Source organism: Mustela putorius, unplaced genomic scaffold (genome assembly GCF_011764305.1).
Source record: "Mustela putorius furo isolate JIRA1106 unplaced genomic scaffold, ASM1176430v1.1 tig00003988_pilon_pilon_pilon, whole genome shotgun sequence".
Taxonomy (NCBI): Eukaryota; Metazoa; Chordata; class Mammalia; order Carnivora; family Mustelidae; genus Mustela; species Mustela putorius.
In genome coordinates this window covers 14,447,405-14,468,574 of record NW_025422127.1, presented here as the reverse complement: position 1 = coordinate 14,468,574, position 21,170 = coordinate 14,447,405, and the positions used below count along the sequence as shown (strand labels likewise).

At 54.0% G+C, this 21,170-nt stretch overlaps 1 protein-coding gene across 6 annotated transcripts in view; it reads right to left on the bottom strand.

Annotated features, from left to right (window-relative positions):
• Positions 1 to 342: 342 nt before the first annotated feature.
• Positions 343 to 21,170, bottom strand: part of IQSEC3 (IQ motif and Sec7 domain ArfGEF 3) — a 100,889-nt gene continuing 80,061 nt past the window's right edge. For 2 of the 6 annotated variants that reach the window (XM_045071606.1, XM_045071607.1), the window contains 9 exons: positions 20,424 to 20,546; positions 19,763 to 19,929; positions 13,720 to 13,859; positions 12,452 to 12,577; positions 11,487 to 11,586; positions 11,147 to 11,308; positions 8,258 to 8,350; positions 5,977 to 6,026; positions 343 to 2,608 (listed from right to left, as the gene is read on the bottom strand). In XM_045071606.1, coding sequence (XP_044927541.1) covers positions 2,174 to 2,608; positions 5,977 to 6,026; positions 8,258 to 8,350; positions 11,147 to 11,308; positions 11,487 to 11,586; positions 12,452 to 12,577; positions 13,720 to 13,859; positions 19,763 to 19,929; positions 20,424 to 20,546 — 1,396 coding nt within the window. In that variant the 3' untranslated portion in view covers positions 343 to 2,173. Of the gene's footprint in view, positions 2,609 to 4,336; positions 5,891 to 5,976; positions 6,027 to 8,257; positions 8,351 to 11,146; positions 11,309 to 11,486; positions 11,587 to 12,451; positions 12,578 to 13,719; positions 13,860 to 19,762; positions 19,930 to 20,423; positions 20,547 to 21,170 lie in introns of those variants that run through there. The other 4 variants (XM_045071610.1, XM_045071608.1, XM_045071611.1 and 1 more) reach the window with 4 other exon arrangements.

Below are 21,170 nucleotides of genomic sequence, written 5' to 3'. Positions count from 1 at the left end.
GCTGCCAGTGGGGCCCAGGGAAACCACCCCAGTGAGAGCGGGTAAGCCCCTACCTGGGGAAGGGACCCTGTGGTGCCTGGGCGTCTGGTCTTCAGAGAGAGGCTCCAGGCATGGTTTCAGCCCTAAGACCTTTGCTGGGCCCGGCCTGGAAAGTCAGGGCCACAGCAGAGCTGGGACGGAGGTTGTGTGCCCATCAACAGAGAGGAGGGCACTTTCCAACCAGAAGCACTGGGTGAGCAGGTAATAGGGGTCCAGCAGTTGTGATGGTGCCCCTTCTCGGCGGTCCCTGGCACTCACGGTCCCTACCCAGTGAACACTGCCATCTCAGAGCTCCTGTTCTGTCCTAAGGCAGCTTCCCTGCCACCCAGTGTAATTATCGCTCTCTTTCGGCCTGGCCCCTTTCAAGGTTCATCCACTCCCCCCACTGAGTCCCCCCAACCCTGACTCCTGTTGTCTAGGCCTGCATTTTTTTAAGGGCATTCCCTGCCTTGGTCAAGGGCACCAGAGGTGACTGAATCTGTGGGCTCCATCTGTCAGCCACTCTGCTCCGAAGGCTAGGACTGTAGCCACCTGTTACAGGAAAGGCACGGGGCGGGGGGTTGTGGGGTGGCAGGGAGAGACAAGTACAGGAGATCAGCTGGGCAGCCACCCAGGGAGGCGGCAGCAAATTGGTCACAAGTTATGAAAACGGGGCTGACAAAGACAGAGCCAGAAATAAACTCACTGGGTGACATCATGTGACGTCTGGGTGACCGCGCACACACACATTAGAAACTAGGTCATCTGGAACCTCTGAGAGTGGGGGAGGATGCTGCGTCTCCTAGCTGGCTCGGGGCACTCCCTCTGGGGCACGGGGTAGGCGTCAGGGCAACGCAGATTCACTTTAGCCCTAGCCAATAGTCCCTTCCTTGTCTTGGCAGGCTTTGCTAATGGGCTTCAAGTGAGAGGGGATCTTAACGAAGGACAGCAATGAACTCTTGGCACAGTACTGGAGAGCCCGGCCTGACTTGGGGCAGATACTTCCTGAAAGGACTGGGATGGGGCAGGCCACTGTAGTGCCCAAGGGCTTTGAGTGCCTCGGCTCCGCGGGGCCTCACAAAAGCAGACACTCTGATTCTGGTGGGCCCTGTTCAGCAGTCAGTGAGCCCTGCTCGGCTCTCCTGTGCAACAGTGATGGTGTGGGGGATCTTTCAGCCACGCCTCCTGGAGGCAGGTCTGAAGCCTTCCTGGAGGAGGCACAGGGAGCAGGATTTAAAGGCTGCCGGGCTGGTTGGGAATGGCAGCAGGAGGAATGCCGGTGCCTTTATAGCACCTGCTTCTCTCGCCTGCTTCTGTCTCCAAACCTCTCATGGGGGCCGCGACAGCCATTCCAGAAGGAACCCTGACTTAGGTCTGAATTCTACCTCTGCTGGCTGTATCCGTCCCTTGGGCAATCACCACCACTTCTCTGTGTGTCTGCTTCCAGGCTGGAAGAGCCTGGTTCAGATGAGTATGTTTAAGTCTTCACCTCTGCACTTCGCCTTGGCTGGGCACTATCTGGGACTAGAGAACTAGAAAACTCTTTTAAAAGGTGTGTTTGGTGGCTGTATGGCCTTATGATTCCACAGCTCTGCTGACGGGCTCCCTTTCCCTTTCCCTCTTAACTTCAGAACTTTCCTGACGTCAGAGAAGCCCCAGACAGGCAGGGCCCAGCTCCTGAGAATGTGGGAGAAGGCCCTGGGAGGAGGGGGAGGATGTGACCAGGACAGCCAACATCCCCCGGGAGTTAGGGGGTCCGCTTGGGGGCTGCTGAAGAGGAAGCCTCCCACCCCTTGCTTTCCCCACCTGGCCTGAAGCCTGGGACCCGACAGACTCAGTCTGGGGCCCAAGGGGCCAGAATGGTAACAGGACGAAGGGGTCCCTTGCTGTGTCGGGCCCCAGGAGTGAAGTGGTGTGCCCAGATTAGGGAGAAGGGGTGCTTAGGACCAAGGGAAGCATGGTGGGCGAGGCCGACCCAGGCGCCTGGGATTGAGAATCTCTTTCCAAAATGATGGTGAGCAGTGGCCAGGAGTGCATTGTGCCGGAGTGTGGGGAGCAGCGAGCGAGGGAGTGTTGGGGCTGCTGGGGGCAGCTAAGGGTCCCCCACCCCCACTGGCCAGCCGTTCCAGGACAGCAGCGCAGTGGGGAACAAAGTCTACACCAGGCTCCTGGAGCCGCTGGAGTAGCGGCGCCGGTGCAGCAGGGAACCTGGTGGGCAGTACTGGTGGGGGTGGTTGTATGGGGGTGGGGGCGGGGGCAGCGGAGGCTGGTGGATGACCTTGACGGGGGAGCCTGGGCCACCCAGGGGTGTGGAGCCACAGGAGTCGGAGGAGGACGAGGCGTAGCAGGAGAGGGCCTGGCTCAGCAGGGGCTCCATGCGGGCCAAGCAGGGCTTGTCCAGGACAATGACCTTGACAATCTGCTGGCACTGCACCAGGGTCCCAGGGGGTGTGGGTGGCAGCGGCGGCAGCAGCGGGGGCTGCTCCCTCAAGGGGCTAGGCTGCGGGTCTGGCGGCGGCGCTGGCGCTCCCCTCTCGGCCCCCAGCCCGGGGTTGTGCTGAGACGTTTGAAGCCTGTTGTGAATTGACACCTAGTTTAGAAACAGCCAGAGAAGCATGAAATGTTACAAGACTAATTCCCAGCTGCTAGGACTGGCTACCCTGAGCCTCCCTCCCCAGCCCTTTCTCGTCTCCTGGGCCCCTCGGCAGCTTCCAGCCCTCACCTCGAGCCGAGCCGGGCTGGCTGCCTCCCCACAGGCCTGGAGGAACTCCGGCTGCCATACAGAAGGGCCGCCCCCTTTGTGGTCCAGAGAGCTCGGCTCTCAGGCCTTTCTCCTCACCTGGGGCTCTGCAGGCCTCTGCAGTCACATCTCACGGGTAAACCTCTCTCTACTTCCCTCTCTACTAACCTCTGAGCTTAGAAAACAGGACAATGGTCTTTGCCTTCTCCCTGCCTCCCAGGGCTATGGCGAGGACAAACAGAGACCAGACACAGGGACAGTCCATCATCTTTGAGCCTTTCAAGCCCCCTCCTCCCTTTGTTAAAGGGGAAGCTTCACCAGCCCTGTTGAATCACAAAGGAGCCCAAACCCAGAACACTGGGGGCCTCTGAAGGGACGATCCGGACCTACCCTGTCCTCCTAGATTTCCCCAGGGCCAAAACCATGAATCTAAAAGCAACCCAGATAGCCAAGGCCAGAGCTCAGTCCCCAGCTGCCTTTCTGGGCCAGCCTGCATCCTGGTTAAATTTGTCCCACTGCAGGAGAGGATCCTCAGAAAGGACTCTAATCGTTATGCCCTCCCTCGACCCATGGAGGTCACTCTGAACCAACCTGGCCTCCTCTCCCTAGCAGGGGGAGGTTGGGGAAACGGGAGAAAAGAAGCTCAAGCCTTCTGGGGGGTGGGATGTGTTTAGTTCCTCACCTTCCAGCTCCCCATGGGGAATGTGTGGCAAATGTTGCCACACAAACCCCTTCTAACCCCTGGCCCTCTGAGGTGGCTGACACCCTTCACTCTGAGGCATCCTACTGTCTTTGGGCCACCACCACCCAGGATGGGCTCTCAGAGCACAGAGGGGGACATCAAGGCTGGAGTGGAGGAGTCCTGATTGCCAGGTCTAGACCAAGATGCCCATCTCGGAGCTGTACACCAGGGGTTCCTAACCGAATTTATTGGCACAGGAAACAATTTCTGGAACCCCCCCCCCTTCTGGGCCCAAGCACTCCCCATGGGCTGCTTCCCTCTCCACAGTCCCCCAAGCCCCTGCTTTGTCTACCCTTTCAATAGCCACAAACCCTGCTGTGCTCAGCACATTGGAGGCTCTCCTCTTCACTCTCAGCCTCCAGCCTTGGCAGCATTTTCTAGGCTGAGATCCATCTCCCCCCAGTCAAATGAAGGAGCCCCCCCACCAGTCCCTCAGTGCTCTGCTGAGACACAGGGTAGGCAGAGGGCATAGCTGGGGCCCACCTTCTTCTTGGGGAGCCCTCTGCCTCTGCCATCCCCACTCTGGCAGAAGGCTTCTGCCCTCCACTGCTGGAGGGGACCAGCTCCTTTCTCCACCTGCCTGTATTCTGAGTTACTCCCCAAGAGAATAGTGGCCTAGAGAGTGGGGGCAGGCCTTCTGCTCTCCTGCTCCCCCAGATTTTACAGCTGGTGTCTAGTTGCCCTAGTCCAGACCCACTGGACTTCCTTTTCCTCCTCCCGGCCCGCACCCCTCCCTCACGCAACCCACAGCTCTTGGCTCATCTCCGCCCCCTCATCACCTCTTACTTTCCGGACCCCCCCCCCCACTGCTTGGCCCTCCCTTCTCTCCACCTCAGCCTGGATTCCTTATCTTTAATGGTAAGTGAGAAGCAGGAAGTGACAGCAAAACATTTCATTCTGACCCCCTTCTTACCTCCCTGCTAATGGAAGAACAGAGAGAGAGCGGGGGAAGAGAGAGAGAGAGAGAGAGGATGGATCATGAGTAGCAGGTCAGAACAGCTCGGAGAAGATGGAGAAGCGCCTGCCAGAGGGGCTCGGCCAGGCAGTGCCGGAGAGAGGGCAGAGGACGAGAGAGCTTGGGGTCCAGCTGAGAGGCTGGGGGCAGCGAGGCTGCCCTCTGTGCAGGGGAGCAGAGGCTGGCAGGGCCCCGGGCTAGCTGGGGGTGGCAGCCTTGCAGATAGCCACGTGGCCCTCTGGCAGGTGGGGGGGGGGGAGGACCGGCCATCAGATGGCTTGTGCTCCCTAGGCAGCCAGGCTAAGGCAGGGCAGAGCTGGGAGAACAAACCCGACGGCTGGGAGCCTTGTGTGTTTATCTGCAAGGCTAGAGAATGGGCAGCTGCAGGAAGATGGGGAGAAGAGGGGGCACGGGATGGGATACCCACCCTGGGGGCTTGTCAGCTGCTGGGGCAGGAAGCTCCTCCGTGTAAAGGTGCCTCCTCCAGACCCAGGTGTGTGGGGGGTGGGGGCCATGGGAAAAGAGGGAAGAAGCTGGGCTCCCCTGGGGCATCATGGTGGGCAGGCTCCTCCCTCCCTCTAAGTGGGGGCTCCTCCAGCTGGGGGTGGGGCTGGGAAAGGAGGTGTCTGTGTGTGAGAAGCTATTCATCCCTAGAGGCCTGGCAGAGGAGTGAGGGGTTCACTGGGGTGGGAGGGGAGAATGGGGGAGGACTGGGGCCCAGGGGAGCTTATAGGGGGCTCTAAGTAGGCCCCCCACTTGGGGGCTTGGCAAGGACTAGCTGCGGCGGCTACCTCCCCAGCCTCTCCCTGTGTGGCTTGGGAGGGAATCCCCCTCCCACGTGGGGAGTCTTCGGATACCTCTGCTGTCCCCCCAGGGAAATCCCCAAGGTGACCCAACCCTGCTCTCCCTCACTGGCTCCCACATGCACCCCTACGCCATGGGCCGCTTTACAAATGGACGGGCGGGTCCAGGGAGGAGCTCCCCACTCTCAGCTGCCCCCTGTCTCTGTTCTCCAACTGTCCCAAGAGGCAGCTGGGCGGGCAGGGTCCGCCCCGGAAGTGGGCCCTAGGGCTGGACGTGAGGAGTGAGTCTCCAGAGGGGCCCAAGCTCCCTCCTGTGGGGGACAGACACCCCACGGGGAAGGACCGGTGGCTTCCCTGCTAGAGCGTGTATTAGGGGATCAGTGTGTAGCAGTCTGCTGGGGCGGTGGTGGGGGCTGTGAGCAGAGTCGCTACGGAGGCACCGTGGCCATCGTCTGCAGGTGTCAGTCTGGGAGCCCGGCCTCGGAGAGCGCGCGGCCGGGGAATGGGCAGAGAGGGCTGTGGCTTAATTAGGCGCTGGAACAGTGGCATTACCCATGCTAGCAGTAACTTTTAATTGTATCTCTTGAAATTGGTAAAATGGTGAGTCGGGCTGGGGAGGCATTGATTAATACCTGAGAAGAGAAACAACAGAGACAGTGAGAAGAAGGACAAGCAGGGGTTCGGAACCACTCACCTGGGCGACCAGGCGTCCACTTACCTCCACCGTGCTCTCCACTGGCTTCTCCCCCAGCGCCGCTTCCCTTTTGGCTTTGAATGCAAAGAGCACAGGGCTCACTCTCTACCCAACCCAATACAAATTTCTGCCTTTCCCAGCCACCGCCCCGCCCCGGCCCCCCGCAACCCGACCTGATACCAAGCATCCTTGCAGTTAGCTGGTGTGGACAGAAGACTCCGGGTACTGTGCCACTCCTGACTGGGACGCAGCCCCAGGGCGGTGGACCTGAAGGCAGAGCCCAATTCTGCCCCTTGGTTGCTGTGTGCCCTTGGGCATGCAGACTACAGGATCTCTGATGGTTTTTATGTGAGCATTGTTGAGTCTCGTTTATCCATGGTCAAAGCCTCCCCAATAGGGACAGTGAAAGTCAGCTTCATGGTGCCATTGGCTCTCAGTAACACAGGGAGGCTCCGCTGTTAACCTGTCCCTGACCAGTGCAGGCCCCTTGAGGGAGAGGCAGTGTTCCTTTTGTGTTCCTATCCCCGCTACTTAGCTCTGGGGTGGGGATTCAGTAAACTGAGGCCTGTACAGGGCCTGGCGTGGGAAGCGTGGCTGTGTGAGCCCTACAGGGCATTCTGACTGGCTTGGCACAGCACCAGGAACCCTGTGGGCCTCCAGGGACAGTGTGGTGGCTTTCTCTGGCTCAGTCACTCCCGGCTGCCTCCCTGGCCTTCATCAGGTCTCCCACAGCCCCTTTGGGGAGCCCCTCTGACTGCTGTGTGCCCATGTGTGTCTATGTGTGTGTCGGTGCATGTGCGCTCCCATGTGCGCAAGTTCCCTTGCTGGGTCCATCTCTCTGCTCTCTGTAGCACAAGAGGGAGCTATGCCATTGTTTGGGACCAAGAAGAACCCCAAGCAGGAGGTGACTGATGGACCAGGCCCTGGAGACAGGCATCCTGGCCTGACCAGGGGGTGCAGCTTCCAAAAGAGGCAGGCTGAGCTGTAGAGTGGGGTGGGATGTCAAGTAATTAATCACAGCTGAGGTTTGGCTCTGGAGTTTACACAGCTGTGCAAACAAGCAGTGACCCGTGTACTATGACCTGATAGAAATGGAGGGGCTGGCTGGACACTCAGGCCGGGTGGAGAATTATGAATGCGCGATGTCAGGCCAAACCCACACAAGGAAGATGACGTCACAGTGAGAATCCCCGTGCAGCTAAAGGAGCCTCAGGTCTTGCTTGGGAAAGGAATCCCATCTCCAGAGTGACCAAGGCCTGCAGTACCGTCTGGCCCAGCATCGTGGTGTCACAGCTGTCACCGGGGGCCGGGGCCCAGCATGAAACCCACCAGAGTGTCTCGGCTCAAGCCACGGTCTTGCTGGACCTGGTCTTCTAGTGCTTGCAAGGGGCACACGGCAGGCACTTGATAAGGGTTTGTTAAATGTAAGAATAAATGGCTGAATTAATTAACCAGTGAACAGTTCTGGATGGTTTACTGGAGGTCTGTTCATGGATGGAGTTCATTCTTATGCCATCTTGGCCTCTGATTTTTATTTGGGACTGCAGAGAGGGGGTGGCGGTGATACTTCTCCCTGCGGTGGGGGACGGTAAGGTGAAGGCCAAGAGGTAGAAAGTAGGAAGATGTCAGTGGCAGAAAGGAAGCAGATCTAGAGAACATGGCCTGAGCTGATAACAAAATCTGAAACCGGCTTGAGTCGTCTGGAGTGAATAAGTCAGTCTGAAGAAACCACGGGGGAAAACGGGTTTGAAGGTTTATCTGGATGTTGGGGTGGGCTGACTCTGGCCTGGAGCACTTGTGGCTCATTAGGAAAAAGACTCGACTGGCAGACCAAGATTTCCAGATCCTTCTGCCGTCCTCCTCACTGGGCTCCCATCATAGGCAGTAATTTTTCTCAAGCTGTTTTACTTTATTACACCTCCCACCCCCCAGTGAACCCCAGCAGTCCCCGGGGAGTCTGGATGCAGGGTGGGTGCGTGCATGGGAGGCTCCCCCACTGGGGCCAGGCGTCTGGGCTCTTGGCCCCACTTCTCTAGGGAGGATAGTGACATTTCACAGGGACCCAGGGCCTCAGGGCAGCATGTAAATGGACACGTTCCTCCCTTGTTGTCCTCCTCACTCCCACTACTAAGGCCCGTGAGATTAGCCTGGAGCTCTGAGTAGAAAGAAATGACCATGGGAATGAGCACTTCCCTCATCCCAATTCCCCAGGAACCCAGGGCTGGGGGCGGAGAGTGGCCTCCCTGTGGGCCCAGGGCCATCACAGGCCTGGGGTTTGGGACTCTAGAGTGGAACCAGGGCTCACCTGTAGGCGATCCTTGCTTCGACTGCGGGTCCACCTGCGCCCCGCTGGACTTGAAGGAGAGCGTCTTTGCTCCCTGCTGCTTCTCCAGCTCCCCTAGAGGATGGAGAGGAACCCAACCTCAACCACAGTGAGATGGGAGAGGAGTAAGGAGAGAACAGGGAGAGGGGCTGCTCCCTGACCGAGGCTCTAACATGTGGCCTGAGTCTGGCACCCTCTTCACAGCAAATTAGAGACCCACCAGAACCACAGTTTCTTGCTCTGTCTGTGGGGATGCTAACGGCGGCTCCAGTGTCATAGAGGCAGCATAAGAGGCGGAGAGGGCAGCGGGCAGTCTGGGTTTGAATCCTGGTTCTGGGACTTCTTAGCTGTGCGACTATGGGTAACTTACTTAACCTCTCCATGCCTCACTCGAGGGGACAGCAGTACCCACTTCCAAGTGTGGGTAAGCGGATTTCAAGAGGAAATGCACCAAAGCCCTTTAGGAGGCGGCCCGGCTCATGGCAAGTGCTCAGTGAATATTAGCTTTTATGACAACACGGACGAATCACCTGGCACAGAGGACCTTAGTGACGGTTGGGGCCAGCCTGCGTCCCTTGCACCTGATGGGAAAGAGCCTGCCCAGCTGGCTGAGCTCCCCCAGGGAGGAGATTCCCCACCTGAGAATGTCGGTGGCTGCCCAACCCCCAGGACATCCGCCTTGCCCTCAACCTTGATTCCTCTCACTACACTGTAAGCCTGGTCCAGACATGATTCAATCACTCCTTCAGGGTCTCTCTTCCAGGAGATACAACTCAGGTTCCTTTTATTAAAGCTGCTCTCCTGGGTCCCATTTCCTGTGTCCCTAGTTGTCTATAATCCAGGGCCTTGGACTGCAAACCTCCAAGCCAGCACAGGTTGTCCTGACTGCCTGAATCACACCATCAGTCCATACTTCATACTTCTGCTGAGCGGAGGGTTGTCGCTCCCCGGAGAGGGGCTGTCTTGGCTTTGGAGAAATTAGCATTGTAATTATAGGAGTCCGAGGAACTTAGTGCAAATCTTGTTTTTTCACTGACTGTATGAACTTGGACAACTTCCTTTAGCTTGGTTCCTTATTTGTAAAATGAGGACAAGCCTCCCTGACTCATGGGCAGTGGCAGCAAGGATCAGATAACAGAAGAGGGCCAGCACGCAGCCCACCGCCGGGCATGGAATAAACGGTGGCTCTGCTGTTTCCATTTTCCTTTGTCTATTTCCTTCCCTCCCTCCCTCCCTGCCCGTGCTTCATCTTTTCTTAGCTGTTGCTTCCCCTTCTCTGCATCTGAAGAGGAGGAGCCAGACGTGAGTGAGCCTCTCTCCCTGCTCCCCTGCCCTCTGGGCAGCAGGGAAGGACATTGCTCTTGATAGACGGATTCTGGCAATATCTACTCCTTTGTGCTTTGGGAGGGCTGGGTATGCTGCTCCCAGGCGGGTGGGGGCAAAGGGGCCTCTTCCAGCAATGCACTGTGCCTCCCCGGGGCGGCGCAGAGCCATCTTTAACATTTCGACAATGACAGAAGTGACCTTTTAGGGTGTGTCCTTGAGAATGTTCAAGATCAGCAGCCAAGGTGGCATGTCAGAGCCTCCGGTCCCGCCGCTGAGCTCAAGCATGCCAGCAGAGTACAGCAGGGGAATTTACACTCCACCCCCCCACCTCCGAGCCCTACAGTCTGGGCTGGTCGGCTCCTCTTCCAACCTGACTGAGCTGTTTCCTTATGCTATTATAAACGGAACCTCTTTCGTCAATGTTAGAGTAGAAAGTACATGAACCTCAGAAGCAGACCTAAAATGCAAGTGCCACGTTTACTTCTAAGATGCCCGATGTTAAACACATCCCTTAACTTCCCCAGAGGCTGGTCTGTAAACTGGGGACAAGCACCACCTTGCAGCATCACTGTGAGCGCTGTAAGCAAACTGCCCCGGCATGTAGTAGGTGCTCCAAAAACGCTGTTAAAAAGCACTGGCCTGTCCCGTTGCTGCCTTGCCCCCAGAGTCCCTTTGCTTTTCCTATTGCCTAATGGGTTTAAGTTAATTTAGAAGCACTTTCCAACAAACTGACCATAGAAGGCAGACCCGAAATCTATCTGATCTTTTCGTTTCTGAATCCACGGTTGTTTGATTTCCCATGAAAGGCAGTCTGAAGCCAAGGGCGATGTTCCTGCAGGAAAAGCTTGCAAGTGGGCACAGCTTGTGGGCCCTTGCTGCTCCCTTCCTCAATCACCAAGTTACCTGGCAAACCACCTCCCCCTTCAGAGAGGCCCATGGAGTTTCTAAAACGCCTGAATTGGAGTACTCAAGAATCCAGGCATTCCTTAGGGGAATCAAAAGACAGCTCCTAGATGAGGGAGAACAGAAAACCAGGCAGGACCCTTCAAAAAGACCATATGGTGAAAAAATAAAGTTGGGGGACGATTCTAGATGAGAAAAGATGAACGAAATGAAGCAGACAGATGTAAGGTGTGAGCCAGACTGGATCCAGAGGTCTCTGTCTCCCCTGGGCACACAGACCATTGAGGTTGGCATGGCTGCCTTGCTCGGCTGGCTCAGCCGCGCTGGCCAGACACAGCCGGTCCTCCGCTCCGGGGGTCCACATGCAGCCCCACAGCCTGGTGGGTGTGCACACAGGTGTGGGCGCTCTAGCGAGCCCCCACTTCAATTGTGAAGAAATGGGAGCAGATGCAGTGGGCCTGGAGCAGGGCTCGGAAGACGGGAGCGGCCAGCTCACCCCACCGCATTCACTCCAGGGCAGGGGCAGGAGTCAGACTCCTGCCACAAGCAGCCTCCATTCCCTGCTGACGGGGAGCCCACCCGCCCTCCCCGCCCTCCCCGCCCTCCCCGCCGTGCCGCCCCCCCCCCCCCCGTGGCCCTTACACTCTATCCGGATCTGCTCGAGCTCCGTCACCTCAGCGATGGACTCCTTCAGATCTTCCACAAACTTCTGCATCTCGTCCGAGCCCAGGGCACAGAAATGCAGCACTTGCTTCTTCTCAGAGCCCGAAAGTGGGGTCACCAGGGTGATGCCGTGAGAGTAGTCTGGAAAGGAGACCCCAGGCCCGCGTGGCCGTGAGCAACAGCAGGGGAGGCTAGAGGCAGCCCCGTGGGGAGAATGACCAGGGACTTTGGGGCCCTTGTCCCCTCCTCCTCCCTCCAGCCTCCAACTTTCCCCTCCAAAACTGCCTCTGCCACGTCTCCGGGTCTGCGGGAGACTTACACTCGTTCTCAAAGAGATGGAACTGCATGCCCAACAGGCCGACTGATTTGCAGAAGGTGTATGTGGAGGAGCTCTTCTTCTTTGGGCAAAGTTTCAGAATCTGTTCAGAGAGGGACAGAGACAAGCACTGACAGCGCACGTGTGTGTGTGTGCTCGGGTGCACACACGCACGGGGCACTGGGGAACACACGAGTGCATACAAAGAAATGTGAACACGCTTGTACACTTAGTTTCATTCACACATATTCACATGTTTCTATATACACACACGCATACACATTGCTATATATGTGTCCACACACATACACATGCGTGTATACAAATGTATATAAATACACACTATCTCAAAATATGGTGTTTTTTTTTTAACTTGCTAAACTCCTCAGTGGCTCTTCCCACCGCAGTTAGAAGAAGCCAGCCCACACTCCCTGCCTCTCCCCATCTTTTCCAGGCCTCACTCTGGCTTTATGCTGGGTCCTACTGTCCTCCTTTCCGTGGCCTGAATAGGGCAAGCTCAGTCTCCCCGCAGGCCCTTTGCACATGCTATCCCGGGGCCGCAACCCTCCCTGCAGCTTTTTGCGTGGCTGGGCTACTCTCATTACTTACATCTCAACTCATGTGGCCTCCTTAGGAATCCCCTCCCTGAGTAGCCCAAGTAGCAAACCGAAACAAACTGCACCAAATCCCCCCTCACCGTTGCTTGCTTTTATCCCACCTTCTTCCCAATTTGATAATATCTTGTTAATTTCTTAGTTATTTCCATCTCCCTCCCCAAGGAAAATGGAAACTTAGCCAGTTGCTCAATACACAAATGCTTCCTCAGCGCCCTTCCTCCAGCTGGGCCCTGGAGACACTGGAGCCACCAAAAGAGAGAAATAACTACAGCATTCTGAAGGAGGTCCCCAGGGACAGGGCTGAGGCTGAGGAGGGGCCGCAGGGTGTCCCGGCCCGGCCAGTCCACTCACCACCAGCAGGTCGTTGAAGAGGAACACCTCCCTCTGATGCGCGGCCTGTTTCTGCAGCTTGTTCACATCTGTCACCTCAAAGAGACGGCTGCAGCAGACCAGGCGGCGGTGGGGCACAGACAGCACCTGGAGCAGGGGCGTGGCCATTGAAAAGAGCTTCCAGGTTGTTCAAATATGGCCGCCGTCGACCCGTTTCCCTCTAAGACCTTCTGGAGGGCCCCCCCACGACCCAGGCTGCCGGCTGCAGGGCTGCACCTCCGTCCCCTTGTCCCCTGTACACCAAATCCTAGTATGCCGGAGGGAGGGGATGGCCGGGAGGCCTTGGATCGGCCGTGTGTAACAGTCTACTGCAGTGGCACCTGCAGAGCAGGCAGATGCTGAGACCTCAGCAATGGAGGTGCCTGGGGAGCTCAGTCAGTTCAGCGTCTGCCTTTAGCTCAGGTCATGATCGCGGGGTCCTGGAATAGAGTCCCACATTGGGCTCCCTGCTCAGTGGGGAGTCTGCTTCTTCCTCTCCCACTCCCCCTGCTTGTACTCTCACTCTCTGTCAAACTAATAAATAAAATCTTAAAAAAAAAAAAAAAAGACCTCAGCAATCAAGGGTCTGGGCAAAAAGGACCATCCCAGTGCAGAGGAGCCCAGTGCAGAGCTCAGATGACATCCCCATGTTGCTTCTGGGTCAGCAATTTAGGAGGAGAAAGTTGAAAGAAATACCAGAACCCACTCTACATCCTTTATATTTATGGCATGAACAGCCTCTGCTGATGTGTGAGTAGTAACCTATAAAGCATCATTACCAGCATGGACCATATTGCCTGTGACATAGGTCATAACTGAGGGGCAGCCAGTGGTTGGGACACCAGAGTCTAGAAGGCTTTTTAGCTCTTTCCTGTCTTCTGTTCAGTAGGACCATTCAGGAACGCTCAGCATCCCGCCCATGCTTAGTCTCCCCATCGGGCCATCCGGATGCTTCAACCCTAGATCACTGGCTAGTCTTTCCCAACACCTCAGCTCAAGCCCTCATGCTGTGGTGGCTGGTAGCCACGAGGAAATGAGGCAAGAGGAAATGGTGTGGGTGTGGGGGTGCCACACAGTGGGAATTCAATCACTATGAAGTGACCAAATAATGCAAAAGTGTTTCTGAAAGGGAAGGAGGAGAATGGGAAGAGATGACACACAGGAGACAGAAGCAGGCTCAAGGTGGGGGGCTTGGCAGCCATGGGAAGCGACCCCCATGGGGTGAGTGCTGTTCTGTGGGGGGCACTTACTGTCTTCATGCCCACGATGGACTTCTCCACCTTGGTGACATACGTGACGTGGTCCTCATTGGACTTGAGCTCCTTCTGCTGTATCCTTTCATAGATGCCTACCACCAGCTCCCTGGGGATGTCGGCACCATCATCCACACCTACCAGCAATGGACAGGGAAGGGAAGGTCAGGGAGGCAGCGGAGGGAGGGTGGGCGGTCGTAGAGGCCAGGAGCCAGAGAGGGGAAACCCTACCAGACTGAGTCTCTTCAAGGGTGGCCTTGATTTTGCCCCTGTCCCTGTTCCAAAGCCTTCAGTGACAACTCCCTTTACCTACTGAATTAAGGACAGACTCCTGAGCCAGGCACCAGAATACTATAATATAACACACACTGCAGCCTCATCTCCTGCTGTTCCATGACCGGAACCTCCATTCCCCACTCCCGCCTCTTTCCCCATCCCCAAATACAGCCTCCATGCTCCTGCTCAGTGCCTTGCTTCTGTAGTTCTCTTATCCTCCGTGCATTTGTCTACCCCCACCCCGCTCCCTGTCCCCACCATGAGAGTCTCTTGACAGCTGATGTTCTAGCTTGTTCTCTCTTGGATCTCCTCCCTCTTGGACCCTCCGCACCCCTCCACACAGAGGCCTGGTGCCCCATGATTAGTTGCTGCATGTATGACACAATTCTTCCCTCACTGGGAGCGTGGGAGGTGGTGGTGGTTAGACATCAGGTGAAGAGAAGCGGAGGAGACCTGACATCCATCTCCTACTTCACAGTCATTACACTCTGGCAACAAAAAAATAGTAGCACGAAATTGACCAGCATGGAAACAAATTTCTTCCGGAGGTAGAAAGAGAGGCAATAAAAAATTTCTTCTTTCTACCTTTTCTAAAGCTTTTATTTTTTTTTAATGACTATATGTTTCTCTTACAAGAGAGAAAAGTGGAAAATAAAGCAACTTTGGCAAGTGTGCTCAGAGATTTTCTAACTTAGTGAGAGGATATTATACCTTCTACAAGCAACTCTTTGTATCAACCTTGTTTCTTCTCCATCTGACCTTGGTTCTTCAAGTCAGACACATTAGCCATGCAGCACCCCTGAGGGCCTAAAAGACATCAGGCTGGGGGCAAGAAAGAGCAGGGACCAAGACTGAACCCACAGAGGCTCCCAGCTGAAGACAGCAGGTCATACACCGCTGTTCCTCCTCAACATTCTGGTCAAAGGGAGGATTTTTAAAAGAGGGCAGGGAAGAAACAATGGCACCACGTGACCTGGGAAGTGGACTAATGAGCCGGACTGGCAAACGTGAGAGAGTGGAATGTGAAGCCAGCAGCGAGGTTAGAAGCCACTCCATACACCACAGAACCACCAAAAGGCTCTGGAATGTGGCAACAGGAATCCTTGAAAGTAGAGGTAAAGTCGGGCTGGACATAGGATCATAGCTCGATCATCAGTCTAGAAAGCATTTAGATCTCCCTGTCCCTTCTTCCACTCTGGCAGCCGACTGAGGGTTTGTCCTCTGCAAGAGGTGAGATAGGAACTCTGTTGGGGGTGGGGGGCAAGCCCAGCCAAAGGTGGGAGTCCGTGCTGAAAACTAGGGCATGGAGTTGATGTCTATACATTAAGAGACCCTCTTAGTCCTATTGACCCAGAAGATCTCAGAACGAAGGCAGCCAGACTCATACCCTCTGGGCAACAGATCAGACATTTCTCTTCTGAGAAATCAACAGGCAGATGAGAAAAATCTGAAGATGCTGCCGTAGGGGTCCCTCAGTGAAGCAGCTCAACTAAATCACCCTATGAGAAAGCCCACTGGTCAGCAGCTCCCGCCTATACATATATATATATATATATATATGTTTAAAGATTGTATTTATTTGTTTGACAGACAGAGATCACAAGTAGGCAGAGAGGCAGGCAGAGAGAGAGGAGGAAGCAGGCTCCCTGCGAAGCAGAGAGCCCAATGCGGGGCTTTATCCCAGGTCTCTGAGATAGTGATCTGAGCTGAACCCACTTAACCCACTGTGCCACCCAGGCGCCCCATACTTATAGTTTTTAATCAGCCTTTTAGCTCATTCTTAAATATGAGAGAACAGCCAAGTTTCATCATGTATATATGTAAAGTGTATAAAGCAAAAGAGAAAAAGGACAGGGAATCAGAAAAAGGAAGCCAGAAGAAATAGAGACAAGCAGGGAGAAACAACTTAATAAATACCATCAGAGACATGTAAGAAGATACCACATCTAAAAAACAAGAGTAAAATCCCAGAAAAGAGGAACATTTTGAGAACAAAATGTTCTTGAAAATGAAAAACATGACAGGTAAGGTGAAAACCTTAAGGAGGAGACTCGGAAGACATCTTCAAGAAAGTCCAACAGGGGGCACCTGAGTGGCTTAGTGGGTTGAGCATCTGCCTTCAGCTCAGGTCATGATCCCAGGGTGCCAGGATCGAGTCCCACATTGGGCTCCTTGCTCAGCGGGGAGCCTGCTTCTCCCTTTCCTCGCAGCTCCTGCTCTCTCTCGCTCTCTCTGTCTCTCTCAAGTAGATAAAATCTTAAAAAAAAAAAAAAAAGTCCAACAGGAAGACAAAGATGGCAAATAGAAAGCTGTAAAAATTAGAAGATCAAACTAGGAGATCTAACATCCTTACAATAGGCATTCCAGAAAGCACAGAGAAAACAAAATGGGGAGATGATCAAATACTATATTTAAGAAAACTTCCCGACAATTGGAGGACATATTTCTAGACTAAAGGATCAACCTAGTGTTAGCACAAGAGATGAGAAAAGAACTATAAAGAAACTCACCAGTTTGAAGAGATATCTGCAACCCCAGGTCCACTGAGCATTGCTTACAGTGGCCAAGATGTGGAAGAATTGAAATAAGGATCAATATAGAAGATGTAACATATATATAAAATGGAATATTGGTCATAAAAGAGAATGAAATCTTGCCATTTATGACAGCATTGGTGGACCTAGAGGTTACTGTGCTAAGTGAAGCCAAGTCAGAAAGAGAAAGAAAAACACCATAAGATTTCACTTATATGTGGGCTCTAAATATGAAACAAATGAGCACACAAAACAAAAATAGAAACAGACTCATAAATACAGAGAACACCTCCAGAGGGGAGGTGGGTTGGGGGTGGGCAAGATAAGTGAAGGGGATTAAGGGGTACAAACTTCCAGTTACAAATAAGTTAAATCACAGGGATGTAATATATAGCATAGGAAACAGAGTCAATAACATTGTAGTAACTTTGGGCGGTGCCAGATGGTAACTAGACTGCTTTCGCAGTGTATAAAAATCACTCTGTTGTTTACCTGAAACTAACAGGATGTCAGTTACACTTCAGTTTTTAAAAAAAGAACAAAATGGAGGTGAAAAATCATGAAAATTTAGAACACAAAGGACAAAGAGAAGAGCCTGTGAATTTTCTGAGAGAGAGAGAGAGAGAGAAATTAATATGCAAAAGGAGACAAATTGGAATGGCAGAGAAGCACCATCGTGAAAAGACAATGGAGCAGCACCTTAAGAATTCTGAGTTCCCTGTTTCCAATCTGGAATTCTTTTCCCAGCCAAACTCCCAATCAAGAGTGAGGGTAGAAAAAGCTATACTCAGACACACAGGTTCTCAGAAAGTTTGCCCCCTGTGCCCCTTTTCTATGGAAGTGAATTAGAAATGAGCAAACCACTAGTGGGTATTTACAACTAAAGATACAAACGTAGTGATCCGAAGGGGCACGTGCACCCAAATATTTATAGCAGCAATGTCCACAGTTGCCAGACTGTGGAAAAAAACCTAGATGTCCATCAACAGATAAATGGATAAAGAAGATGTGGTATATATATATACAATGGAATACTATGCAGCCATCAAAAGAAATGAAATCTTGCGATTTGCAATGACATGGATGGAACTAGAGGGTATTTATGTTGAGCGAAATAAGTAAATCAGAGAAAGACAATTATAGTATGATCTCCCTGATATGAGGAATTTGAGAAGCAAAGTTGGGGGCTTGGGAGGTAGGGAAGGAAAAACAAGATGGGATCGGGAGGGAGACAAACCATAAGAGACTCTTAATCTCATAAAACAAATTGAGGGTTGCCGGGAGGAGGGGGATAGTGAGAGGGTGGTTGGGGTTATGGACACTGGGGAAGGTATGTGCTATGGTGAGTGCTGTGAAGTGTGTAAGCCTGTATCCCTGGGACTAATAATACATTATATGTTAATAAAAAATTAAAAAAAAAAGAAATGAGCAAGCCATAAAATCTAGGAACTATGGACCGAACATAGAAGCAAGGTAAAGGGGGGCCCCAGATGATGGGGGAAGGGATCCCATACAGACTGGAGCAGCTAAAGGCTCCGGGAGGGAGACTCCAAGAAGAACACCTCCCTGGGTTCAATGGGTTGAGAGGGACGTGATACTTAGGATGGGGAATTTGGAGAGAAATCAGTAGCGTGTACCTAAAGAGCTAAGCAAAGAGAAGAAGAACACAAGTGCTCACTTCACTCCAAGGAAAGCAGAAACAAAAAGACTTTGTAATCATGACATCCTTCCAGACTCAGCTTTGGACTGTGTTTATGTCTTAATAATATAAACGCAGTGTCGTCTTAGTGGGGTGGGCTGGGGATGGTGGATGAAAGAGAGCTAATCCTTGGATTCTGCAACAGGAGATGGCCGTGGTCGGAATGTTCGTGTCCCCCTTCCCCATGCATAGGCTGGAATCCTAAGCCTCAAAATGGATGGTATGAGGAGGTGGGGCCTTTAGAAAGTGTGGAAGTCATAAAGATAGAGTTGTCATAAGTGGGATTAGTGTCATTAAAACAACAACAACAACAACGAAGAGCTCCCCACCCCTTCCGCCATGTGAGCACACAGGTGGATGGGCCCAGCCAGAATCAGGAAGTGGGTGCTCACCAAACACCAACTTGGCCAGCGCCTTGATCTTGGGTGGCCTAGCGGGCAGAACAGTGTGAAATAAATGTCTGTTGTGTATCAGCTACCCAGTCTGTGATATTTTGTTACAGCAGCCTGAACTGATTAAGACAGAAATTAATAATACTTAAGATTAAAAAATGAACAAGTCTCATATAAAAAGAACAAAAGTATAAAATGAACCAAAGTGTGTGTACTATTTAATCCCACCTGTAAGAAGTTCAAGAACTGGCCCAGCTGGTCAGCGGGGATGGCAGTTAGGAGAGCTGTCCCTGGGCAGGGGTGCTGAATGGGACAGGATGGGAGAGACGGTCCTGGGATCAGGGAAATGATCTAGATCGTGAGCTGGCTATGATCACACACATGTATATTCATACATTCAAGCATTCCTCAAGCCCTCAGATTTATACACCTTACAATCGGCTTTTATACTAATTAGAAAAAAGGCATAAGAAAAGAAGCAGAAGTATGTTGTTTAGCGCTATAGAAGACATATAATATACAGCAAAACAAAATTGAGATTGGTTGCTTCTGAGGAAGGAGAGTGGTGACAAGGGCAGGGATGAACTTTGTAGCAAGCCTTGTGGAATTATTTGACTTTATTAAATTACGTGCATGTATGGCTTTGATTTCTTAAATGCTAGAAAAGAAAAAAAACCCAGTTGAGCACACATCCCGTACTGCCAGCTTTGCTCTGATCCCTGCCAGGGGCTGCACAATGTCATTTAGGGAAGGACTTGGCTGGTGGCTGCATGACATCTGCAAGGCGGACATAAGCAGACCTAAGACCTAAATGTCATTGTATGTTGTGCAGGCTGGTATACCTCGGCACTGGCTGTGGTGCCCGCACCTAGAGGTCAGCCCATGGAGGGCGTTCCGTGGAGGACAAGGGGTACCCACCCAAGGTCTAGGATGGTGGCAATGGCTCCTGTAAACTGACCAGATGCCTGGCACTCAAGCAGCCTTCCCAGATTGCTATGTGTGACCAAGACCAGGTAGCAGCGTCCCCGTGCCCTTGGCTGCTGGAGTGACCATCTCCAGTGGAATCAGGCTCACAGAATTAAGGCTGAACAGACGGGGGTCCGAGCTGTGGCCTCACCCCTGCTCCCCCTCCTCCTCACCTCGCAGGTTTCGGATAAAGTCCTCCAGCATCATCTTGCGGTCAGGCTTGATGTTGGGGCTGTACATGTCGGTGTTGAGGAGGATGATGGCGAAGGCAAGAATGAAGATGGTGTCGGGGTTGTGGAATTGTTGCACCACCTCGGGGTTGCACATGCAATAGCGCTGGCTGTCGGGGGGACATGGAGCGGGTTGCCCAGTTACATCCTCTCCCCCCAACCCCTCATCCCCCGGTCCCTGAACTCCAGAGACTGGGGGCTGTTGGGGCCGTAAGCTGGTTCCCCAAGGGCATCCGGTCCGTAATGGTGGTTAGCTTCCCTCTAGACTGGTCCTCTTCTCCACTGAGAGGACGGGGCAGGTGTCGCACACCCGTGGAGCCCATCACCTTGCACAGAAGCAGGATGAGGGAGAAACCCGCAGTCCACTTGGGGAGCCCAGCGCTACTCCAGCCTAACGACCTCAAGGGCTGAGGGCTCCTGTCCCTTTTCTTCCCTTCCCTCCATCCCACGCAGCCCACCACCCCCGCTGCCTCACCAGGAGGGCTTCTCCTCAGCCCTGCACTAACCGCTGCCCCCCCCCCACAGTATCTCCGGTCCCACGTGCCCCCAGGCATGTGTTCTGAGGGCTGGGGGAGGGGAGGGAGGCTACAGAAGGGGGTCCTACCTGAAGGCCTCTATGAGCCGCTCCACCTTCTGGGCCTCCCCTTGCACGCGGATGTGAGCCTGGAACTTCCGCAGGGCCTCGTCCAGCTCCATGCTGGAGAAGTCCATCTCGTCCACCACGCAGCTGGGGGCGGGGGAGGGGTGGAGGGGTCTTGAGGAGAGGTGGGCCCCTGAACCTCCCTCAACCCAAGGAAACTGAGGAGCAGTGTGCAAGGTGCAATTCCCTATCCCGCTGGACAGCCCGCCCTGCTGGGGGCGGGCCTGGGGTCCCAGTGACCAATCAGGAAGGGCCTTCTAGGCCAAATACCCCCCCCCGCCACCCCCCCACTCCAAACACCCCCCGCCCCGTCCTGGGGGCTTTCCTTTGAAAACCCCCAGAGGGCAGCTGGTGGTGGAAGCCTCTGGGTCTAGCCCTGGGAGAGGTCACTCTTGATTTCTCAGCAGCATGTTACCTCTTCCCTAGGTCCTCCCCAGGTGGCAGGTGAGCCCTGAGAGCAGCATCATGGGACCCATATCCACGTGTCCCCCAGCCCAACACAGTCAGGAGTTAGAGATCGTGCATGATTGACCCAGACCACGAGGCTGGTTGGAGGAGGTGAACCGGTGGGTGCGGACTGGCAGCGAGGGGACCAGGAGCTAGAGCCCGGGAGGCAAGGGCAGCGTGGGGACAGGGATGGAGACAGTGAGAGACGCAGAGGATACAGAGTCTGGTGAGAAAGACAGGGAGGACAAAGACATAGAGACAGAG